The sequence below is a fragment of the Bolinopsis microptera genome, chromosome 6, assembly GCF_026151205.1.
Source record: "Bolinopsis microptera isolate Bmic1 chromosome 6, MBARI_Bmic_1.0, whole genome shotgun sequence".
Lineage (NCBI taxonomy): Eukaryota > Metazoa > Ctenophora > Tentaculata > Lobata > Bolinopsidae > Bolinopsis > Bolinopsis microptera.
This window is the reverse complement of record NC_087077.1, coordinates 8,674,174-8,699,028: the sequence shown is the minus strand read 5'-3', so window position 1 is coordinate 8,699,028 and position 24,855 is coordinate 8,674,174. Positions and strand designations below refer to the sequence as shown.

General features: G+C 39.1%; 3 protein-coding genes across 4 annotated transcripts in view; 1 reads left to right on the top strand and 2 right to left on the bottom strand.

The window, feature by feature from the left end:
• LOC134816925 (arylsulfatase J-like) overlaps positions 1-15,994 on the top strand; it is an 89,052-nt gene extending 73,058 nt beyond the window's left edge. Inside the window, exons 2-14 of one of the 2 annotated variants that reach the window (XM_063825976.1) lie at positions 702-843; positions 6,909-7,090; positions 7,266-7,477; positions 7,736-7,835; positions 8,014-8,109; positions 11,530-11,607; positions 12,106-12,207; positions 12,428-12,515; positions 12,688-12,789; positions 13,048-13,194; positions 14,719-14,816; positions 15,509-15,619; positions 15,798-15,994. In XM_063825976.1, the coding sequence (XP_063682046.1) occupies positions 747-843; positions 6,909-7,090; positions 7,266-7,477; positions 7,736-7,835; positions 8,014-8,109; positions 11,530-11,607; positions 12,106-12,207; positions 12,428-12,515; positions 12,688-12,789; positions 13,048-13,194; positions 14,719-14,816; positions 15,509-15,619; positions 15,798-15,887 (1,503 nt within the window). In that variant the 5' untranslated portion in view covers positions 702-746 and the 3' untranslated portion in view covers positions 15,888-15,994. Of the gene's footprint in view, positions 1-697; positions 844-6,908; positions 7,091-7,265; positions 7,478-7,735; positions 7,836-8,013; positions 8,110-11,529; positions 11,608-12,105; positions 12,208-12,427; positions 12,516-12,687; positions 12,790-13,047; positions 13,195-14,718; positions 14,817-15,508; positions 15,620-15,797 lie in introns of those variants that run through there. The other variant, XM_063825978.1, reaches the window with a different exon arrangement.
• The window catches only part of LOC134816912 (mucin-2-like), a 765,431-nt gene that overhangs the window by 162,688 nt on the left and 577,888 nt on the right, over positions 1-24,855 (bottom strand). The window lies entirely within an intron of this gene.
• LOC134817364 (arylsulfatase J-like) lies at positions 17,896-23,675 on the bottom strand. Its single transcript, XM_063826500.1, has 11 exons — positions 23,476-23,675; positions 23,120-23,219; positions 22,719-22,814; positions 22,389-22,466; positions 22,063-22,164; positions 21,761-21,848; positions 21,494-21,595; positions 21,088-21,234; positions 20,732-20,826; positions 20,008-20,118; positions 17,896-18,699 (listed from the first exon to the last, which is right to left on the bottom strand). Exons 1-11 carry the CDS (start codon positions 23,673-23,675, stop codon positions 18,610-18,612), a joined length of 1,209 nt encoding a protein of 402 aa, XP_063682570.1. The 3' UTR covers positions 17,896-18,609.

The following is a 24,855-nucleotide window of genomic DNA, read 5'->3' as shown; positions in this document are numbered from 1 at the left end:
AAACTCTCTGGGAATATTTTTGGGAAGAAAAATTGTTATCTATATGTTTTTTTTTCTTCTTGATTTTAAAAAGTAATTCTTCTTTCCGTTGTAACGTCATGAAAAACGTTTGAGTTTAACACTAACCATGGTTGTGAGACGTGGGTATATCGATCGTATCTCTAATCTCATTGTGATTGTACAATGTACACCAAGTACACAAATCTAATAGAACGAATAGCGGCCGATTGTGCGAAAAAGTGCAGTATCAGGTCAATATTGCGATTCCGCACCGTCCGCACTTAAATGTTGCCTCTGCCCATCAGTTGTAAGGCAGATAAAATTAAATATTAAGTAGAAACTTTCTCCAAACTTTCCTTTTCCAACATAGCAACATATTCGTCTACTGGAGACTAACTTTTTCAGTTTGTTCTTTATTTGTTCTACTTCTAGTACCTATAAATACGCCGCACTAGCGGCATGTGTGATTAATTTAGAATTTTTATCGAAGCAACAATCGATACGTTCTGGATAGGGTATATCGGTTGTCAGAGTATGTTACTTGTACAATGCATGAATGGTGTTTGAACCATGGAAGTCGTAAAAACCCGTCACTGACTCGACTTTATCACAAATTTACGTTGATTATGATTATGAAATTGAAATTTTTCCATATTATGCCCATTGAAAATGTATGAAATTTACATTTTATAGCAGTTAGCAGTTAGCAATTTCGTTAAAGGGGCTGACTCTGGTTTGGGGAGCTGATGATAACATGGTTACCATGGTTACTGACTTTACAAGTTATAACAGTTCACTCTGTCACCCAACCTAACATTGTAATAATGGTCGCTGATGATCTAGGTTCGTGAAACACGCATGAAAAGTACTTGAATTAATTCATTGATTTGTCACTTAAGCTGTACAGTGATTCCAGATAGGATTTAAGTTTTATCCAAAACAGCTGAAAATCTCCAAATGGAACCTATTTCAAATGCGGACTATTCAGAGATACAGATTTTTAGATTCTGCTGTCTTTGAGAGCCATGCTCTGCAGCCAAGAACAGTGCAGCCAAGAACAGTGCTGCGATTTTATTTCCTTATCGCTTTTTCTCTCCAGTTCAAGTTGAGGGCCTTTATAGCATTTAGCAACATCCTATTATATATTATAACACATCAGTACTCTTCTTTAAAAGTTTAAAGACTCTGTTATACTAGCTATTAGTATTCATGGTATTGATATTTGCCCGTTTCCTAAACCGGTGCTCGGTTGTGATTAGTGATTAGTCGTATGTGATTATATCAAACGTGTTAATATGTGGTCAATACCTTAGTTCCCAAAAATTTGTGTGCCATTATATTGAGCACAATTTATTTGAGCCCGAAAAATTTGGGCAGAAAATTTGAACTCATTTGGGCGACCGAAAATTTGGGCACAAATTCTTCGAAAAATGAAAGATTTTCCACTAAAATTTCAGTTACATATTTGTTCATTATTATTCCTTATTATTCCAGTCATTTTGCTTTCAATTTTAAGCATGTAGGTGGTAGTCTGAGTTGTTTCACATTATGAAATTTACGATCTGCCCAGTAACTACTAAAAAATACAGTGATGATGGCACAGTACAAAATGATAGATATACAATAGTGATATTTAGTCTCTCAATCAGATAGTTTAGTCTACTTACACTCAGCATATCTTATCATACCCCTTTCACGTACAATTATCATTATGACGCCTCACCAGATGGTCGAAAGGTTTGACCAGTGTCCAGTTCTTTGAGAAAACCCTTCTTCCCCACATAGAATCAGTTAGAGCCTCCATCAACAACCCTGAGCAGAAAGCGCTACTGATATCAGATGTGTTTCGGGCCCAACACACACAGACACTAAAAGATCTGATGACAGCCAACAACTGCATCCTACAAAAAGTTCCAGCTAATATGACCCATCATCTACAGCCCCTGGACATATCTATCAATGGACTGGCTAAGAAATTCATGCGCAATAAGTACGAAGATTGGTACGCGAAAAACATAGTTAGTCTGGTCAGTTATGGACAAAATCAGATCAAAATCTGCATTTCATAGTAGAGGGCTGAAAATTTTTTTGGGGGTTCTCAAAGGTCTTTAGAACCGAAAAAACTTCGGAGCCCTAAAATTCAGACTGGGAAAATCGCCCATTTGGCCACGCCCATTTTTGGTACCAAAATGTCCAGGCGCAATCTGAGTGAAATATATATAACGTCATTCCTAACATGTTAGGGGTCTAAATCTATGTATTTTTGCACGACGAATCGATTGGCAAGGTTCTTAAAGCTCTAAAACACTTATTTTTTGCAAAACACTGAATAAATAGTATTTTACGCACCAACTTTTCAGTCGCGAATGATAAAAATCGTTCAAAATCGATTTCCTGACATGTTAGGTGTCTAAACCCATGAATTTTGCACGACGAGTTGATTGGGAAGAAAATTCAAGCCCTAAAACACTTCTATTTAGTGGAAAAATGAAGAAATCGTGTTTTATTTGTCCCAATTTTGAAATCAGAATTAATTCAAAAATGTTCAAAATTGAATAGGGGGAAAATCCGTTGAATTTGAAAGGCAATAAGGATTTAGCAACGGAATGTGGTATTTAGGACCCCTACGAATATATTTAGACTTGTCCCCAATTTTTTATCTCACGGCAACACCACCTTTTACCACTTTTTACCACCTTCTTACCACCTCTCTGGTTTGCCAAATATCTTTAGTTGTGAACGTCGTAGAAGGTTGCAAATTAATCGAGGATGTTTATCTCATCAAGGAGAAAAACCTTTGTTAGAAAACTTTTTACGTTGGACAATCAGCCAATTGGATAATTACCAATTAGCTAATTACCAAAACAATTGAAAATTTTTATTGGCTCAAAATGATCGATATCAATTGAAACACGGATAAATGTAGTTTTTAGAAAAACTTCGAATGTACTGGGCCTCTTCTTTGCATCTATATTCTATAATTAGAATTTAGACCGAGTTGCACTTTTTGTCACTCTTGCAATAGGCCGGTAATCGGTATTAGGAAGCAAGTGTAAATATACCTTACAACATCCACTGTGGTTTTTTTGTATTGTGAATGCGCATGCCGCTTCGTTGACTATGCAAGATACCTCAAATCACTCTCATATTATTTCATAGTTAGGGTCGGGATAGAGCAGGAGGTAGCATTCAGAGTTCAGAGGTTGCTAGAAATAGCTAGACTCAGAATGAATTGGTGGTAGCTGGGTGGTGCTGACATGGAGGTTGCAGATCGTAGCTAAATCAAATGAAGTTCTTATGAAAACGGGGAACTGGGAAGCTAAGGCTTGTTAAGACCCAAATGATGTTTGACTCTGTCCTGATAGATCCAGTGAAGAGCGAGCAGCGAAGAATTTGGTCACTGACCTAAAGAAGAAGAGCACTAAAGTCTAAACAGACTCATCTCGATCACTAAATTGGGTACGGGAAGGTCTGTAGCCGTGATAAGAAGATACCATGAAGTTATTCTTGTGGAAAAGTGGTCGATTCAAGGGTTTGGTTGGATCTGAAAAGGCTGTGTCAGTCTACCTGTTTTCATCAAAATCTGATGAAAGGCTGTTAAGTTCAGGACGGTGATTTTTATTGGTCGGATAGCTGTACCTGGTCGCTTCCAGCCCACCCTTGTCGCTTGGGTATAAGTTCTCACCCCACCTCTTCCAAAAATACCTGAGCAGGAAACCCTCCTTCCTGCTCTTCTTTCAACCCAAACACAATCAGGTTCCTGCTCCTCTCCTCCTCTGCAGCCACAATTTTATCTCCTTCTTCGACGTTTTAATTTTGCAGACTATATCACTTCCACTGTTCTTTTGCAGTACTCCTGTACTGTAGCTCTGTGTCCCTGACTCCGCCGTGGTTTGCACTGCCCTTCAACTTTAAGTAACTTTAGCTCCAGCACTCTTTGGCCATTAAAATAACTAACTCCAATGTAACTTCGTGAAGAGCTATGTTCTACTACCTCCATGCTAGCACCAACCAGCTACCACCAGTTTATTCTAAGTCTAGCTATTTCTAGCAACCTCTGAACTCTGAATGATACCTCCTGCTCTATCCTGACTATGACATAATATGGGAGTGATTTGCGGTATCTTGCATAGCAAACGAAGCGGCATGCACATTCACAATACAAAAAAGCCACAGTGGATGTTGTAAGGTATATTTACACTTGCTTCCTGTACCTCCCTATAATACTGGGCCTATTGCAAGAGTGGCAAAAAGTGCAACTCGGTCTAATTATAGATGCAAAGAAGAGGCCCAGTACATTCAGGTACCCGGTATAGATTGGCAAGATTGATAGTATAGAGAGGTTTTAATCATTGCAATCAATAAAATTATAGTACAGCAGGTAATTCGCTTTGATCTCAAATGGTCCTTTTAGTTTTGTGCTGTTTCTTTATGTGGAATTTGATAAGGCTGTACTGTAATTAATTATGAAACTCTTATATTGTGTGGTTTACCTTTTTCAGGTTCAGCCCTTTCCGCTTAGTTATTCATAATTACTAAAAGAAGCCGAGAAAAATGTTCGTAATTCTTATCACGGCTCCAGACCTTCCCGTACCCAATTTAGTGATCGAGATGAGTCTGTTTAGACTTTAGCCCTCTTCTTCTTTAGGTCAGTGACCAAATTCTTCGCTGCTCGCTCTTCACTGGATCTATCAGGACAGATTCAAACATCATTTGGGTCTTAACAAGCCTTAGCTTCCCAGTTCCCCGTTTTCATAAGAACTTCATTTGATTAAGCTACGATCTGCTACCTCCATACCAGCACCACACCAGTTCATTCTGAATCTAGCTATTTCTAGCAACCTCTGAACTCTGAATGCTACCTCCTACTCTATCCCGACCCTGACTTTGACATAATATGGGCTAGTGATTTGAGGTATCTTGCATAGCAAACGAAGCGGCAATACAAAAAAGCAACAGTGGATGTTATAATGTATATATTTTACACTTGTTTCCTATACCTCCCTATAATACCGGGCCTATTGCAAGAGTGACAAAAAGTGCAACTCGGTCTGATTATAGATTATCAATCGTTTTGGTAATTAGCTAATTGGTAATCATCCAATTGGCTGATTGTCCAACCTAAAAAGTTTTCTAACAAAGGTTTTTCTCCTTGATGAGATGAACAACCTCGATTAATTTGCAACCTTCTACGACGTTCACAACTAAAGATATTTGGCAAACCAGAAAGGTGGTAAGAATGTGGTAAAAAGTGGTAAAAAGTGGTGTTGCCGTGACATAAAAAATTGGGGACAAGTCTTATTATGTTTGTGGGGGTCCTAACTACTATTTTCTGTTGCTAAATTCTTATTATCCTTTAAATCCAACGGATTTTCACTTTTCCCCTGACCAGATATTCAATTTTTAACATTTTTGAACCAATTCTGATTTCAAAATTGGGACAAATAAAACTTTTTTTTTTTTTTTTTTTTTTGACTGAAAAATTTGGCGCGTAAAATACTATTTATTCAGTGTTTTGCAAAAAATAAGTGTTTTAGAGCTTTAAGAACCTTGCCAATCGATTCGTCGTGCAAAAATACATAGATTTAGACCCCTAACATGTTAGGAATGACATTATATATATATTTCACTCAGATTGCGCCTGGACATTTTGGTACCAAAAATGGGCGTGGCCAAATGGGCGATTTTCCCAGTCTGAATTTTAGGGCTCCGAAGTTTTTTCGGTTCTTAAGACCTTTGAGAGCCCCCAAAAAAATTTTCAGCCCTCTACTATGAAATGCAGGTAAATATCCATAACTGACCAGACTAAGTGTGTCAGCTCAATGGAGGAGTTTCATCAGACAATGTGAAAATTGATACCCGCTTGACAGTGATCCGTGAAGTACACGCTCGTTGGATCAACGAACTTTTTGTATATTTAAAAGGGAGGCCAGATGACATAAGGAAAGGCTTTGAGAAGTCGGGTATAACTGATGCTTGTAGATCAGACTTTACGGTGGATGTCGGATGATAATCCATTTGCAGATCTTGTTTAAATCTCTAGCTATCCGTACCTCTAGCCATTTGTTTTATTAGTAGCTGTTAGCTATTCCAGTTATTTCTATTCATTTAAAATATAAGCCTTTTTACTTGGTCAAGCCATGAATGACAGATTATAAAACTAAAATTTCAAATATTATTTCACTTGGATATGAAGAAAAAGCCATCTTTCTATAGATTTCAGGGCCACAGGTAAAATGCCAAAAGTTTGGTTAGCAAAAAATTTATCAGACGGAAAAGATTTATGCAATTAATTTGGTCTGCAAAAAATTTGGGCGAGAGGCCCGATCAAATTTTTTGTCGCCCAAATTTTTGGGAATTAAGGTACATAGCGTACTCTATAGTCTAGATATATATATATATATATGTATATATATATAACGGAGTACGAGTTATTATAAAGCGATTCGGCAACCGTAGGCGTAACCCGTCGCAACTATATCATGCCGTATGTAGAAGGATTGACTCAACCTGCAATTAAAACAATCCGATAAGTTACCTTATCGGGCTTCATTTGAACGAACATTACGTCATACGTGGACGTTGGATCAGGCCCTTAAAGTCACTTTCTTCGGCTTCCTCAACGTAGATGAGAAGTACGTAAAGTACGTATATCAATATGTACGCTAAATTGAAAAGTACGAAAAGTACCTCATTTTAGTTCCTCAATCCTCATTTATTTCTTCTGAGTAAACGGAAAAAAAGAAAAATTCCAGATGATTTTTAAGCGCTCATATTAATGACTACTCAGAATTATGTCCGTTCACACTATGACTATGCCCAGTCAAATAACGTGGACTAGATCTCCAGATATAACTTTTAATTTTTAAGATTAGCCCTATAATTTCCATGAAAGATGACACTCCCAGGTTGGGGGGATGTGCCATGGCACGACGCTTTAACGATAGCCCCGACACTTAACTCCCTGGCAGAAACAGGGATTATACTGGACAGGCACTACGTTCAATCCACTTGTACTCCTACGAGGGCAGCCCTGATGACTGGGAAATATCCAAGCAGACTGGGACTCAACCATGGCAACATTTACTCTGTGAGTTCGCATTTCGCATGATATCACATTACAATATTCAGTCTCGACCTAATTCTGGGTTAGATAAGGTCAAGCAGATAATTTAATATTGTTCTTATCTAAGATAACCAAAATCAGAAGCACTTAAAACAACTTATCATTCGTCTAACCATCACCATTAATTCTTCAACCACAGAACGAACCGTATGGTCTCATGGCAAACGAAACATTAATCCCTAACTACATGAGTGAGCTAGGGTACTCTTGCCATGCTGTAGGAAAGTGGCACCTAGGTTTTTGTTCCTGGGACCTGACTCCTGTTAAACGAGGGTTCGATTCGTTCTACGGGTTCTACAATGGACAAGAAAGTTATTACAATAAGACTACTCACAATGGTTTCGATTTCAGGTGAGTTTAATTTGGTAAATACTATATATAAGTTGTCGAGTTATAGTATAGTATTATTGATCTTGGTTAAAGTGACTAGCAGAACATATTCAGTCCTGGGACCAACATTATCTTATGCTTCTCATCCTGAAAGTGGGTGAACCCAAGAACCTCATAATATCATGAGATGATCTTGTCAAAAAATTTGTGCAATTTTGGGCATTCAGGACATGAATCAGAAATAATGGTGGTTTGTCATTAATAGATGAAATATCACAGGTTGGATACTCCTGGAGATAATGGAACTGTTAATAGTGAGGTTCTTTGGTCTGCTAAAAGCACTTACTCTACTATACTTTACGCTAACCGAGCTGCAAAGGTTTGCCGTACAAGTCAATATTGTGGAAATTCAATAGAATCAGTAATCACTAGCACGATGAAATGGCTAGGCGAGCGATAAAATTGGTTGTACATCTATTGAAATATTGTTAAAAGCTAAAATCTTAAGTCTCAAAATCAAATTTCTGTGAAGTAGTGCCAAAAATGATAATACACAGGTAGTACATGACCACAATCAAAGCAAACCTCTGTTTCTATACCTGGCTATGCAGAGCGTTCATGGACCTAACGAATTTCTTGAGAAACACTATCAGGTGACTAGAGTATTATATGTGGCATGTGCTCTAATCTTTGTTAAAACTTTTCAAAGTGATATCGCGATCAATGATGTAATGCTTCCTTTTTGCTGGAAAGACATACCTTATCGGACTTTACTTGAACGGACATTAATTGGACGCTGGCGGCCCTAGCCACTACTTATTGTCCAGGATATGATAACTTTTTTTATTTCTTCGTATCAAAAGTTTCACTGCTTAACAACTAATTTTCTTGTTTACTGTATTGAAAGTCGATTGGAAAATTATCGTTATTATTGAAAGAAAAAAGCCCAAAAATATCATACAAAATAATGTCCGTTCACGCAATGTCCGGTCAAATAAGGCAGTATTTAAATTGTACGAGCATGCAGTCTCATTCTCAGCTCATTTATATATATATATATATAAACAAAAGCTCTAAGAAACAGATAGTAAACAAAGTAAACATTTCTGTCCCCTAATCTTTCTCAAACAAAAGTCATGCAATTTGCATACTTCTCCATTTAACTCTATTCTGAGCGATTAAAGTTAAATTGTTTAAATCACATAAATTATTTAACGATAATTTTCGAACACTAAGGTCGTGTAGAATCAGTGAGAAAAGGTTTGACTGCGGTCTTCCACGCCACCCTTGAAGCTGTAAGGTGTTAACAGCAAAAACAAGCGACGAATAGGCTGGACCATCTGTAGGCCCACGCAGTACATGTCCGAGCATCCTCCACCGACTACGAGCCACTTTAGCTGACAATGGTTCGCTATTGCAGCGTTTATACAAGTTCTTGTTGGAAATGATGTGAGGGTATTTGTAATTCAAAATTGATCGCAGATGACGTCTGTGAGCAATATCTAGTTTTTCCAATACTGATTTAGGGGCAGCCCAGCAAGATGAATTGTACATTAAAACGGATACTACCAGAGCCTCATACAACAGAAGCCTCTTGCTCAAAGGGAACTTATGGTTCCAAGCTTTCTTGTATTTGTTAAACGCGGCATATCCCAGACATATCCTTCTAGAGATGTCCTCCTTACTACAAAGCATGGAGCCAAGCGTGATACTCTTTCTCCAGAGCTCGTTCCCTGCAATTGGCTTACCCTGATCGTCTTTAGCTCCCTTTTCAGCTAAGTACACATGAGTGAAATCAGTTTTGTCTTCGTTAACGAAGAGATTCCAATCTTTAAGGACTTCTGTTGCAGTAGGCAACAGCTCCCTCAAATTGTCCTCATCTTCATCATTGAAGTCGATATCATCAGCATACTCACTGTCAAGTGGAAGACCGATATCGGTGATAGGTGGGTTAGGCCTATTCATTGCAGTTTCAAGCCTGTTACGGAGGTCACGCAAGGCACCCGCTAAGACAAGTGTGAACAAACATCCAGACAGACAGTCACCTTGGAATGCACCGAGAAAACTCTGGAATTCAGCAGACAGTGTACCGTTGATATTGACTTTGAGCTTGGTGTTGGAAAGCAAAAGTCTTACCAAACGGACTTCGTCATCATCACAGCCACACTCAACAAGAAGATCGAGGATGGTAGATCGTCGTATAGTGTCAAAGGCACTAGACATATCGATCCCCATACGATGGTATTCCCACCTCTTCCTCTGGACAACTGATAACATCACACGCTGGCACCATACAATGTCAGCACATGATCTACCCTGCTTGTAAGCACATTGCCATGGACCAGTGAAGGCATTGACTTTATTCTCAATTCTCTTCAAGGTTGCCATTGAAAGAATCTTTCTAACAGCATTTGAGAGAGTGAGGGGTCGTAGATTCTTCACTGGACCAATGGGCTTATTTGGCTTCTGTAAGGGGGTAATGTTTGCCTGTCCAATGGGGTCAAGGTAGGAATTGGTCTCGAAGCTTCTATTGATAATGTCTGCAAAACGTCTGTGTACTGATCCAGTAGAATACTTGAGAAGCTCGTTAGGAATTCCATCTGGGCCGTTAGCTCGACCATTTTTGAGACTTCTGGCAGCTGATCCGATTTCTTCACTAGTGAATGGCTTAACTAGTGGGCGAGGAGTTAATAGATGATCTAAGTGAGGTTCTGTCTAAAGACTGGTTATCATTAAGCTGCTGTCTCAACAAGTAACGCTGGCTAGATAAGTTTTTCACCTCATCATCGTCGCTGTGATTACGTTTCCTGTGTCTGATGACACCAATTGACGATTTTGCAGCATCCTTTATGGACTCAAGTAAGCCATTCAAGTCTGAATTTGGATCCAGAGCAGAAACAGTGTTACTTAAGTTATCATCTAAGGATTGACGATATTTCACCTGAATGGTGGGGTTCGAGGTGAGTTCAGAGGTATTGAACTTTAAGGATGTCTTGGAGTGGCGTTTATAGCAAAGACAGATGTCCTTAAAGTCTACTCTAGTGACAACAAATCTGTGATCAGAGTATGTCAAAGTGCCTGCATAAGAACTAGAATCTTGTAGCATTGGCTTCGACCTACTCCGACACAGGATGAAATCGATCTGAGAATAGACCGGGATCGTCTTTTTACTATTTCGCCCGGCACTCCAGTCCTTCCTCCAGCCAGTGTAGGTGGTCGTATGTCGAGCAGGATGATAAAAACCAGTGTTGGAGGCAAAGAGGTCAAATTCTGATAACAAGTCTAACAAGTTTTCCCCCCATATCGTTGCGCAAACCCATACCATGTTTACCCATGAAACGACCAAAACCAAAGTCCTTATCTGAAGTAGTCATTTTTCCCAACTTTGAATTAAAATCCCCCAAAACAAATATCTCAACATTAGCAGGGACGTTTAGAGCGTCCCTAACTTGGCCGTAGAAATTAATCAACAGTTGTTGATCATTTTCTGCAAGTTTCTTGTGTGGCCCATATACATTGACCACCCTACATTTGATAAATTTTCCAGATTTTGTAGGGAGTTCTAGGTCCAAACTCCAAAAAGCTTACTCGATCACTGATACTGTTCCAGCATACCACATAGTCAATAAATCGGGGACTGATAACAAAACCGAGTCCATAGTGCCGGCCATTTTTCTGCTCAAACAATAAGAGTTTGTATCCGTTGCTAAGACTGCAAGAATCCGGTTTTACAACCTTAGTCTCCTGAATAGCGCAGATATCTATGCCGTACCGTAGACAATCGGTACCCAGTTGCTCCCGTTTGCTGTGGATGTCGTCTGGATCATCACAAGAACCGAGGCCACGTATGTTAAAGGTGGCGAAGCTGATGAGGAGTGTAGCAAACAGGGATCGTCCTGTAGCTGAGGTAAACATTACGGAGGGCGATGTTGTCGTCTCTCCGCCGCTGGCGTTACCCATACGGTCCATCTGATAGCATTAGTCAAGTATACTGTTAGTCAAGTATACTGTTACACTCTAATCTAAATTAAATACGATAGAGAAATGCTGATAAAATAACTTTCCTATTGCAGATGTACAAAGGAATAGAGCTTAACTGTAAAAGAAGAAGGTTTCTATCAATGGTAACTGCTATGGACGATGCTGCTGAGGTAAGATAATTTATAAATCAGTTGATGTATAAAAAATAACATAATTATTTACGTGACTAAAGATTAAAATTTAATTTTTTAGACGTAGTGAAAAATAACAATGTCCCATAATCAAAGTTGTGGAACACAACAAAAAATTGAGAACAATATTGTGCGAGAGTAGGGACCCAGATGTCGATTCTAACCCAAATTAACTTTAAGGAGGCTTCTCATCAGTAGCCGCACCTCCTTTCTCGGTTTCTGAACTGGAATTCTATGGGCTTCCAGGCGGCCAGACCGAGTATTACCATTCCATCCTTCTAGTATATACTTCTAGAGTTCATAACAAGTATATACTTTTGCAATTCAACTGCAATAGTGAAGTCCCGGTCGTAGGCACGGGTTACACTAGTATAAGTATATACTAAGTGTCAAATCTGCAGCTAGGCACGATTTGTGGTGTTTCATAAGATCTATTAAATTTAACAAATCAACAATCACATTTCACACACTACCCAGGTGGTGGTGAAAGCTTTAAAACAGTCTGGAATGTGGGAAAATACGATATTTATCTTCTTCAGTGACAACGGGGGAGCAGTGGGAAGTAAAGGAATTGGTCAGGTCAGTAATCATTGAAGCAAAAAAAAGTCCGATGATGTTGTTGATAGCTTTTAGATGACGAACGTATTCGAGTAATAATTGTTTCTAATTCGAATGTGAAGTAAAAAACATTCCATCCGTTAAAGATAAAGTTTTATTATTATTATAGAATTACAATTTAAAATGCTAAACGTGGTTAAATTATTTAACCACATTGAGCACCTCAGTTAAAATCATTCAGGTGAACTACCCACTGAGAGGAGGTAAAGCCTCCTACTGGGAGGGAGGGATCAGATCTAGCTCCTTCATCCACTCTCCCTTGATTCCAGGTAGCTGCTATAACTCCCTCTCCCAGAAATATTACCAGGGCGTTTATTGTTGTGTTTTGATATTAACGTTTTAAAGTGGGAATCCGAAAAAGTTCGGATAACTTCAATTTTCAATAGTAAGAGCATACCTTTCATAGTTTGATTGACCGCCTGAATAATTTCCCTTATTCAGTTGGATTGTATAACAGGGAGATGCTCCATATTACAGACTGGTTACCCACTCTTACCCACTTGGCTGCATGTGGTCCAGAACCCACCAACCATGAGTGTACAGGTAAATTTTAAACGTTCATTTGTTTATCCCTCGTTTAACGCTACGTTCACACTTTGCTGAAGTCAAATTTGCGATCCTCTGATGCAAAATTCTGTGCAGAGTCCTAACTTTGTCTTGGGAGCTGTACCCTAGAAAACAGCGCCATCCCGGAAAGTTGTCCCAACTTCGGCATCAGCTCATCTGAATTATTAAAATAATTACCTCTACACCAGTCACCAAGCAAGGTGATTGATCATGAACTGCCACCTCTACTCCCAGGTCCTGACTTGGGAGACATTGATGGAGTTAACCAGTGGGATGCGATAATTGGGGCAGCAAAGAGTAACAGAGCAGAGTTTCTTGTAAACATCGACCCTATTTCTAAGAACTCTGCTCTAAGATGGGGACCTTGGAAGCTATATCACGGTCAGAGTTGTGATCATAGATATACCTTAGTTCCCAAAAATTTGTGTGCCATTATATTGAGCACGATTTATTTGAGCCCGAAAAATTTGGGCAGAAAATTTGAACTCATTTGGGCGACCGAAAATTTGGGCACAAATTCTTCGAAAAATGAACGATTTTCCACTAAAATTTCAGTTAGATATTTGCCTTAGTTCATTATTATTCCAGTCATTTTGCTTTCAATTTTAAGCATGTAGGTGGTAGTCTGAGTTGTTTCACATTATGAAATTTACGATATGCCCAGTAACTACTAAAAAATACAGTGATGATGGCACAGTACAAAATGATAGATATACAATAGTGATATTTAGTCTCTCAATCAGATAGTTTAGTCTACTTACACTCAGCATATCTTATCATACCCCTTTCACATACAATTATCATTATGACGCCTCACCAGATGGTCGAAAGGTTTGACCAGTGTCCAGTTCTTTGAGAAAATCCTTCTTACCCACATAGAATCAGTTCGAGCCTCCATCAACAACCCTGAGCAGAAAGCGCTACTGATATCAGATGTGTTTCGGGCCCAACACACACAGACACTAAAAGATCTGATGACAGCCAACAACTGCATCCTACAGAAAGTTCCAGCTAATATGACCCATCATCTACAGCCCCTGGACATATCTATCAATGGACTGGCTAAGAAATTCATGCGCAATAAGTATGAAGATTGGTACGCGAAAAACATAGTGTGTCAGCTCAATGGAGGAGTTTCATCAGACAATGTGAAAATTGATACCCGCTTGACAGTGATCCGTGAAGTACACGCTCGTTGGATCAACGAACTTTTTGTATATTTAAAAGGGAGGCCAGATGACATAAGGAAAGGCTTTGAGAAGTCGGGTATAACTGATGCTTGTAGATCAGACTTTACGGTGGATGATAATCCATTTGCAGATCTTGTTTAAATCTCTAGCTATCCGTACCTCTAGCCATTTGTTTTATTAGTAGCTGTTAGCTATTCCAGTTATTTCTATTCATTTAAAATATAAGCCTTTTTACTTGGTCAAGCCATGAATGACAGATTAGAAAACTAAAATTTCAAATATTATTTCACTTGGATATGAAGAAAAAGCCATCTTTCTATAGATTTCAGGGCCACAGGCCAAATGCCAAAAGTTTGGTTAGCAAAAAATTTAGCAGACGGAAAAGATTTATGCAATTAATTTGGTCTGCAAAAAATTTGGGCGAGAGGCCCGCTCAAATTTTTTGTCGCCCAAATTTTTGAGAATTAAGGTACTACATCAAACCCTAATTGAATTCAGCTTCAGGCACACTTATAGTTATAGAATTCATAAATTATGTCCGAATCCTTTAATTATTATGAAAGGTCCTCTACTCGTATGTGGAAGTTTTGCTGGCAAACTAAAAGAAAAGGTTATATGACCACCCCTCAATATCCCTCAATGAACTGACAGTATAAGCCATATAACTGGGACTGCAAGGTTGTTCCACCACTACTAATTCCCTCCCCCCACCTAGGTAACCCCGGTATAAGTGGATGGAAACCTCCTCCCAGAGTTAACCGGGATCTTTACGAAGACCAGAATTATCAGTACTACTTTCAAGGACCTCATTCTGTAAGTGATTTTTTCCCTACTCTTGCCGAAGGCAAAAAGATCGTAGGGAATAAGTAATCGGGTTTAGATATATGAGGTGGCCCGATGGACCTGCGATGACGACAAAAGTCTGCTCCTTCGCAATATAGACCACTCCCCTATAATCAAGTATATAAGAAGCGTCTGTTATGCTGCGCGCGACGCTAGCCATGTTGATGTGTTAATTAATTACAGTGAGATTCCTCCTTCGCAAAGTTATTTTCCGCAATTTTCTGGATTCATTTATTGTTGATGCGCGGCGCTGCATTGGTCAAATAAATCGTCAATTTTTACCATGCACGAATCCCTCTCATTTATAAAAAACATAGTATGTAAATATGGTGCACTTTTTTCCAGTCACACTTTTCACTCAAAAGAATTAATGCCATAATGGTACAAGTACATAGTAGGGAAAATTGATCGTGCGTGGTTTAACCGCGGCGAAATTCTTGTTGTTATTCTTCGTCGAGGGAGAGTATATTATTATATGAGGACGTGTTTATTCTGTATGCCGACGATGACTATATGTATTTCAAGAGCAAAATTAAAACATTTATTTTAATGAATTAAAACTGAAAGTTCATTAATTCAAGCTTTACAAGTGAACAAGATCGATAATAGAACCATGCATTGTTAACTAGGTCTGAAGTCACCTTCAAACTGCCCGACCTCAGATTATGCTGTTTGACGTTGAGGCAGACCCGGCAGAAAAAAATGAAGTATCAGAAGCTAATCCCGATATTGCGACAACAATGTTGAAGAGACTGAACTTTTATCAAAACAGGGTAAGTTTGTGTGTGAATGATACATACAATTTTTTGATTTTATTGGTTAACTACTAAAAACTATGACTTTGTCTTTACTAATTTAACATCTCAATTAATTGTACTATAACTTGATCTATTTTTATGGGAACAGCAGTGATGTGATGATATCATGATATTATCCAACTTTTTCTTTCAGACAATCCCACCAAGGAAGCTTAATAAAGATCCAGCCTCGCACCCTGCCCTGTTCGGTGGAGTCTGGACCCCCTGGCTTGGATCTTGCTAGTTCCTTTTAATATCTGCTCATGTTAGTCGGTTCTGCACACACATGTCATTTTTATAAGACTATAACGATGTAGATTGTAGTTATTAATTATTATGAAGATTTCATCCGAATTGTGGTGTATAACTGCCTATTCAAACATGTTTCAAAGTCATGGCGTCCAGGAAATGATACTATCAGTCCGGTTGCCACGACCACACTAAGCCCAAAAATGCGAAATCATTTTAACATGCCCAAAATCAAGCTTTTTGGTCTTGTATATACTCGTTTCCTTAACTTGCCAAATAATGGCTCAGACCATTTCGTTACCTAGTTCCCGGTGGAACTAATTTGATTCAGATCACGATATCACGACAATATAGCTTCACGTTTACAGCATGAGCAACATGTTTACCAGCGCCGGATTCAAATCAATTTCGCGAGTAGCAGCCTGCAAGACTGTCAAAATCAAAGCTAAGTTAACAGGCTCATGTCCATCAATATTTAACATACAATTTCATATAAACTTAAGTTTATTAATTAATAATCCCAACAACACCATTTCCTTAGAGTTTGAAACATCCGAGGGTTCGTTTCAAGGTGATGCTGCATCTGGTGCATTCTTCACACTGTACTTTGCTGGAGCTTTGTACCACTTCCGTGCAGTAGTGATTACCTTACCTGGGGACCTCAGGCTATCATGTTCATAAACATATAGAGATTAGGCGGAATGACAGGCTGAGCGTGGCCCAGTAATGATTACCATTCGGCCTAACCCACCGTTCAACCCCGAGACCCTCATGCCTATTGAATGGGAATACGCCGACGATGGCGATTTTGCAGACGAGGATGAGGAAACTCTTTAAGAAATGCTGCCCATATGTAAGTAGATCCTTGAAGAATGGAACCTGTTTGTGAACGAGGACAAAACAGAACATGTCCACTTCTACATTGCAGATAAGGACGAGGTAGATGCCAAGGGTGAACCCGTGAAGAACAGAGAGCGCAACACCATTTCTCTTGGATCCAAGCTCTGCAGTAAGGCTGATATCTCTCGCCGATGCATCCTTGCTTACGTTGACTTTGAGAAATACAGCAAGGTATGGGCAGAGAAATCCCGCATTTCTCTTCTTGTAAAAATCAAGCTGTATGAAGCATTTGTTACCCACTTACCCCTGTTTTGTTGTACAACTGTAACAGCTGGGCAGCTCCACAGAACCGAGCGTGCTAAATCACTCTACAGTCGATCTTCGAGATTGTTCTAAAAGGGCCCCCGACGGTTGTAACCCACTTCAAGTTCAATCGATGTATTTTTGGACGCTGATTCCGAATCACCCCCCATGACATAGGGTTAAAATGCTCCCCTGACGAGATATTGGCGAAAAACTGTATCGATCACGTGATATGACGAACATTATCAATAAAGTTGATGTGTGTCAACGCAAACATCTAAGACGAATCATCAACATGACCTATCCAGTATCCCCGCATCATCAGCAACAAGGACTTGTATGCTCGTTGCAATGTAACTCCACTTTCAGAGAGAGTTCATAAATCCCGCTGGAAAATGTTTGGGCACATTCTTCGTAGCGACTGCAACTCACCACCACAACTAGCTCTAAATTTTGCTGTTGATAGTATGTCAAATATGAGGGGAAGGATTGGTAGATATCAATGTAATATTTTTAAAACTATTTTAGACGATTTGAATAAAAGAAATAATAATTTGAATAATAGTGACGACTTGACAGACTTAAGGTATTTACTATTTAGCCTCGAACCGCCAATTGTGGAGAAATTTATTTTAAATTTGATTAGTTCGATAATTTCAGTTTTAAGTTCAAATTTTTGCATAATTTTTGATTTTGATAAGTTCAGTTTTAAGTTTCATTTTTGCATTTATAGTAAGTTTTCAGTTCTACAAGTCTTTTAAGTAGACTTATCAGGTCTTTAGGATGTTGTGTAAAGTTTGATAATAATAATAATCCCAGACGAATCTCGAAGCTGTCACGCAATAAAACTATTTAGTATTACTATTTACATGTATTCCCACAAACAACGTAAAAAGCGTCGCGTCTGGAGACAAGTTCTTCGATTATTTTAATAATACAACCATTTCTTTGGTGCATACGCGGGTAGGTTTACCGTTTACTGTGCTGGAAAATGCTTAAATGAGACATCATTCACTAGGATAAGCAATGAGTATAGGGTAAACTTGATAGATCATACATCAAAATGTTTACCAAATACCAATACCTTGAATTATAAATAAAATCTTTAACCATTGTCAGTTACGCAGTATTTTATAGCAATACATTGTTAAAAATTGAAAATTGCTCAAATAAATTTCGTCAAAATAACTGTAGATTATCAAAAAATATCCCTATCGTTAACAATAAGTTCACATTATTCAACAAATGACATGAAGAGTATCTCTATAAGTATAAAGATAATCATAAAGAAATTGTTACTAAGTAAGTCTGAAGGAACAGGCATAACTCTTTTCCACTTTTTAAAAGATCTTATTTATGGAATTATATCCTACACCTAGTTACTGTGTAAATATTTATATAACAATAACAATAATGCAGTGGAATTTATAATTATATGGCGAAACTCTCCTGTACATCTAGAGCTCTAAATTTTAATCAATTACATTTGATTATGTTTGATGTTGGTACTTGGTTGACTATAAAAATGACACGTGTGTGCGGAACCGACTAACATGAGCACATATTAAAAGGGACTAGCAAGACTCAAGCCAGGGGGTCCAGACTCCACCGAACAGTCCAGGGCGCGAGGCCGGGTCTTCTTCAAGCTTCCTTGGTGGGATTGTCTGAAAGAAAAAGTTGGATCATATCAAGATATTATCACATCACTGCTGTTCCCATAAACATATATCGGGTTATAGTACTATGAATTGTGATGTTAAGTTAGTAAGTAAAGTCATAATTTTTAGTAGTTTACCAATAAAATTAAAAAAATTGTAAGCGGGAAGTTGGTCGTTTAGCTCCGGACAGTCTATGCAACGTCTATGCAACGTCCGTGCAACAACAAAAGAACCGTCTATGCAACGTCTATGCAACGTCCCTGCACAATGAACACTCTATGCACACTCCCTGCACGGTCAGTCTATGCAACGTCTATGCAACGTCTATGCAACGTCCCTGCACAGTACCATATGAACACCGGCTAGTAGCCACTTTTGTAATAACAGCTCCTCAACTTCACATTAACAACCGGCTACTAACCGGCACTTGAAAAGTGGTCACTAGCCGGCTACTAACCGGCTACTAGCCGGCTAGTGACCACAAAGTGGCTACTAACCGGCTACTAAGCGGTCACTAGCCGGCTATTAGCCGAGCTCTAAAGCAGACCTATTAGTAGCCGGTTTGGTAGTAGGTCTGCTTTAGAGCTCGGCTAATAGCCGGCTAGTGACCGGTTAGTAGCCGGTTAGTAGCCACTTGGTGGTTACTAGCCGGTTAGTAGCCGGTTAGTAGCCGGCTAGCGACCGCTTTTCGAGTGCCGGCTAGTAGGTCCGCTTAAGAGCCGGCTAGTGACCGGTTAGTAGCCGGTTAGTAGCCACTTGGTGGTTACTAGCCGGTTAGTAGCCGGTTAGTAGCCGGCTAGTGACCGCTTTCTAAGTGCCGGCTAGTAGCCGGTTTGGAACCGGCTACTAGTAGGTCTGCTTTAGAGCTCGGCTAATAGCCGGCTAGTGACCGCTTAGTAGCCGGTTAGTAGCCACTTTGTGGTCACTAGCCGGCTAGTAGCCGGTTAGTAGCCGGCTAGTGACCACTTTTCAAGTGCCGGTTAGTAGCCGGTTGGTAATGTGAAGTTGAGGAGCTGTTATTACAAAAGTGGCTACTAGCCGGCTAGCAGCCGGCTAGTAGCCGGCTAGTAGCCGGTGTTCATATGGTACTGTGCAGGGACGTTGCATAGACGTTGCATAGACGTTGCATAGACGTTGCATAGACTGACCGTGCAGGGAGTGTGCATAGAGTGTTCATTGTGCAGGGACGTTGCATAGACGTTGCATAGACGGTTCTTTTGTTGTTGCATGGACGTTGCATAGACGTTGCATAGACTGTCCGGAGCTAAACGACCAAGTTGCCTTGTAAGCATAATCATTCGCACACAAACTTACCCTGTTTTGATAAAAGTTCAGTCTCTCTAACATTGTTGTCACAATATCGGGATTGGATTCTGATACTTCATTTTTTTCTGCCGGGTCTGCCTCAACGTCAAACAGCATAATCTGAGGCCGGGCAGTTTGAAGGTGACATTGTTTGTCTAATTCAGACGTATTTAGCAATTTACGTTGCTATTATCGATCTTGTTCACTTGTAAAGCTTGAATTGATGAACGTTAATTTTTTTATCAAGACACTTATTTTACTTCGGTGTATTCCAACAGCCACATTGTTACACAAGTGCAACCAGCCAATTACAGGAAGCCGAAGGATTTATTTGGCCAGTGACGGTTAAGGTTGTGTGTACCATACTTTCTTCGCCCGAGACTTTGCTGCTATGTGCAGCTCCTCATTTAACCCTCACACCCGATTTCTCGAGTATTCGGCTGAGTAGACCGGGGGGCTACATAGACCACTCAGGATCATTAGTTGAACGTCGACGACGCTCACCCCACGACCAGGCAGACAGTGGGATTCGAACTCGCAACCTCACGATTTGCAAAGATGGCGTTCTAACCAACTGCGCTACCTGGCCGTCAAAGTAAATGTTTCAATTTTTTAAATTGGTATATTTTCGACGGCTTATGAAATAAAAAACGTCCTCAAGTAATAGTACATTCTAGTAAATTCTAACAAGTACAACATTCTACCTCGACGAGGAATAACAAAAATCACTCACAGAATGAGGTCCTTGAAAGTAGTAGAGATTGCTTTCTTCGTGAAGATCCCGGTTAACTCTGGGAGGAGGTTTCCATCCACTTATACCGGGGTTACCTAGGTGGGGGGAGGGAATTAGTAGTGGTGGAATAACCTTGCAGTCCCAGTTATATGGCTTATACTGTCAGTTCATTGAGGGATATTGAGGGGTGGTCATATAACCTTTTCTTTTAGTTTGCCAGCAAAACTTCCACATACGAGTAGAAGACCTTTCATAATAATAAAAGGATTCGGCCATAATTTATGAATTCTATAAGTGTGCCTGAAGCTGAATTCAATTAGGGTTTGATGTAGTATATCTATGATCACAACTCTGACCGTGATATAGCTTCCAAGGTCCCCATCTTAGAGCAGAGTTCTTAGAAATAGGGTCGATGTTTACAAGAAACTCTGCTCTGTTACTCTTTGCTGCCCCAATTATCGCATCCCACTGGTTAACTCCATCAATGTCTCCCAAATCAGGACCTGGGAGTAAAGGTGGCAGATCATGATCAATCACCTTGCTTGGTGACTGGTGTAGAGGTAATTATTTTAATAATTCAGATGAGCTGATGCCGAAGTTGGGACAACTTTCCGGGATGTCGCTGTTTTCTAGGGGTGCAGCTCCCAAGACAAAGTTAGGACTCTGCACAGAATTTTGCATCAGAGGATCGCAAATTTGACTTCAGCAAAGTGTGAACGTAGCGTTAAACGAGGGATAAACAAATGAACGTTTAAAATTTACCTGTACACTCATGGTTGGTGGGTTCTGGACCACATGCAGCCAAGTGGGTAAGAGTGGGTAACCAGTCTGTAATATGGAGCATCTCTCTGTTATACAATCCACCTGAATAAGGAAAATTATTCAGGTGGTGAATCAAACTATGAAAGGTATGCTCTTATTATTGAAATTATCCGAACTTTTTCTAATTCCATCTTTAGAACGTTAATATCAAAACACAACAATAAACGCCCTGGTAATATTTCTGGGAGAGGGAGTTATAGCAGCTACCTGGAATCAAGGGAGAGTGGATGAAGGAGCTAGATCTGATCCCTCCCTCCCAGTAGGAGGCTTTACCTCCTCTCAGTGGGTAGTTCACCTGAATGATTTTAACTGAGGTGCTCAATGTGGTTATTTAATTTAACCACGTTTAGCATTTTAAATTGTAATTCTATAATAATAATAAAACTTTATCTTTAACGGATGGAATGTTTATTACTTCACATTCGACTTAGAAACAATTACTCGAATACAAATTCGTCATCTAAAAGCTATCAACAGCATCATCAGATTTTTCTTGCTTGATTACTGACCTGACCAATTGTTTTCTTTCCCACTGCTCCCCCGTTGTCACTGAAGAAGATAAATATCGTATTATCCCACATTCCAGACTGTTTTAAAGCTTTCACCACCACCTGGGTAGTGTGTGAAATGTGATCGTTTGTTAAATCTAATAAATCTTATGAAACACCACAAATCGTACCCAGTTTCTGGTTTTAGTTTTGACGATTATAAATTATTTGACTTATATGATACATTGTAATTTTCACTATACGTCTAAAAAAGTAATTCCAACCTTTACTCACGTAAAGAATCTTAAATCATGTTATTCTGTAAACAGATTTATAAATTATCTTACCTCAGCAGCATCGTCCATAGCAGTTACCATTGACAGAAACCTTCTTCTTTTACAGTTCTGCTCTACTCCTTTGTACATCTGCAACAGGAAAGTTAATTGATCATGCATTTTTCTATCGTATTTATTTTAGATTAGAGTGTAACAGTATACTTGCCTAATGCTATAAATGAGCTGAGAATGCGACTGCATGCTATAAAACAATTTAAATACTATGTAATCAAAACATTTATCGCTGTCCTTCCAGAAAAATGGAAGAATTACATTATTGATATCACTTTGAGAAGTTTTAACAACAATTAGAGCACATGCCTCATATCAAACTTTAGTCACCTGATAGTGTTTCTTAAGAAATTCGTTAGGACTATGAACGCTCTGCATGGCCAGATATAGAAACAGAGGTTTGCTTTGATCGTGGTCATGTACTACCTGTACATTATAATTAACATATACTACTTGTACATTATAATTTTTGGCACGACTTCATAAAAATTTGAGTTTGTGACTTAAGTGTTTAGCTTTTTTGTTGTTATAAGTTCTAACTGTCACCAAGATGCAATTAGGCGGAAGCCCTAACACCTAATTTAGGCCTAACGCCAAAGTTAGGCCTAACTGCATCTTGTTGACAGTAACAACATTTCAATATGTGAACAACCAATTGTATCCCTCGCCTAGTCATTCCCTTGTGCTAGTGATTCTATTGAATTTCCACAATATTGTCTTGTACTGTAAACCTTTGCAGCTCGGTTAGCGTAAAGTATGGTGGAGTAAGTGCTTTTAGCAGACCAAACAACCTCACTATTAACAGTTCCATTATCTCCAGGAGTATCCAACCTGTGATGTTTCATCAATTAATTAATGACAAACCACCATTATTTCTGATTCATGTCCCCAATGCCCAAAATTGAACAAATTTTGACAAGATCATCTCATGATATTATGAGGTTCTTGGATTCACCTATTACTTTCAGGATGAGAAGCATAAGATAATGTTGGTCCCAGGACTGAATATGTTTTGCTAGTCACTTTAACCAAGATCAATAACATAACTCAACAACTTATAATTCCTAGTATTTACCTGCAAACTCACCTGAAATCGAAACCATTGTGAGCAGTTTTATTGCGATAATGTTCTTGTCCATTGTAGAACCCGTAGAACGAATCGAACCCTCGTTTAACAGGAGTCAGGTCCCAGGAACAAAAACCTAGGTGCCACTTTCCTACAGCATGGCAAGAGTACCCTAGCTCACTCATGTAGTTAGGGATTGAAGTGGTTTGTAAATGGGCCATTGTTAGCCCCAAGCGTTTTGGTCCCTCATTCCTGCCACTCAGCATTGCCTACTGTAAAGTAGAAATTTTTCTAAGATAATAGAGAAACTGACCTTGTCTCACTAAATTCAACCACTTACCATAATTAAAATACTAACAACCAAATAAAGTTTTTAAAGTAATTATATACAATCACCAAAAATATTTCCTCAAGTTTACTTCTAGCTAACTAATTCGTGGTTTAAGCTCTTATTTTATTTATGATTAAAGGAATGTAAAATAAAACTTTTCGTTTCATTGATTAATATTTCGTTTGCCATGAGACCATACGGTTCGTTCTGTGGTTGAACAAATGGTGATGGTTAGACGAATGATAAGTGGTTTTAAGTGCTTCTGATTTTGGTTATCTTAGATAAGAACAATATCAAATTATTTGCTTGAGCTTATCTAACCTTGCATCACGTCGTGACCCCCACTGTCGTTTCACTACAGTGGGGTTTCAACGATACAGGGGGCCGGGGAGCGCGCAACAGGTCATTCAACGTATGACAAATCTAACCCAGAATTAAGTCGAGACTGAATACTGTGATGGGATCATGCGAAATGTGAACTCACAGAGTAAATGTTGCCATGGTAAAGTCCCAGTCTGCTTGGATATTTCCCAGTCATCAGGGCTGCCCTCGTAGGAGTACAAGTGGATTGAACGTAGTGCCTGTCCAGTATAATCCCTGTTTCTGCCAGGGAGTTAAGTGTCGGGGCTATCGTTAAAGCGTCGTGCCATGGCACATCCCCCCAACCTGGGAGAGTCATCTTTCATGGAAATTATAGGGCTAATCTTAAAAAATGTAAAGGTTAAACCCTTTAAAAATCCAGAATTTTATCATTTTTTCCCTGGCAACTCAGAAGAAATGAATGAGAAAGCCAGAGAAAGCTATTTGTTACTACTACTAGGGCATCCAGAGTTCACGTAGTGTCCGTTCAAATAAAGTCCGATAAGGCAACATGAAGATCAGATTGTTACAAGTGACAGTGGATTCAATACTTCTGTATGGCACAAAGGCACGATGTAGTCTATTCGTTCGTTTGTTTTCTACTTATCTCTCTATGAATATGATGTGTGAATGTAATCTTAATGAGAGCTGATTGCGAAGAATGATCACTACAAGTTGATTTTTAGTTGCCCTGTTAGCATAATCAGAGA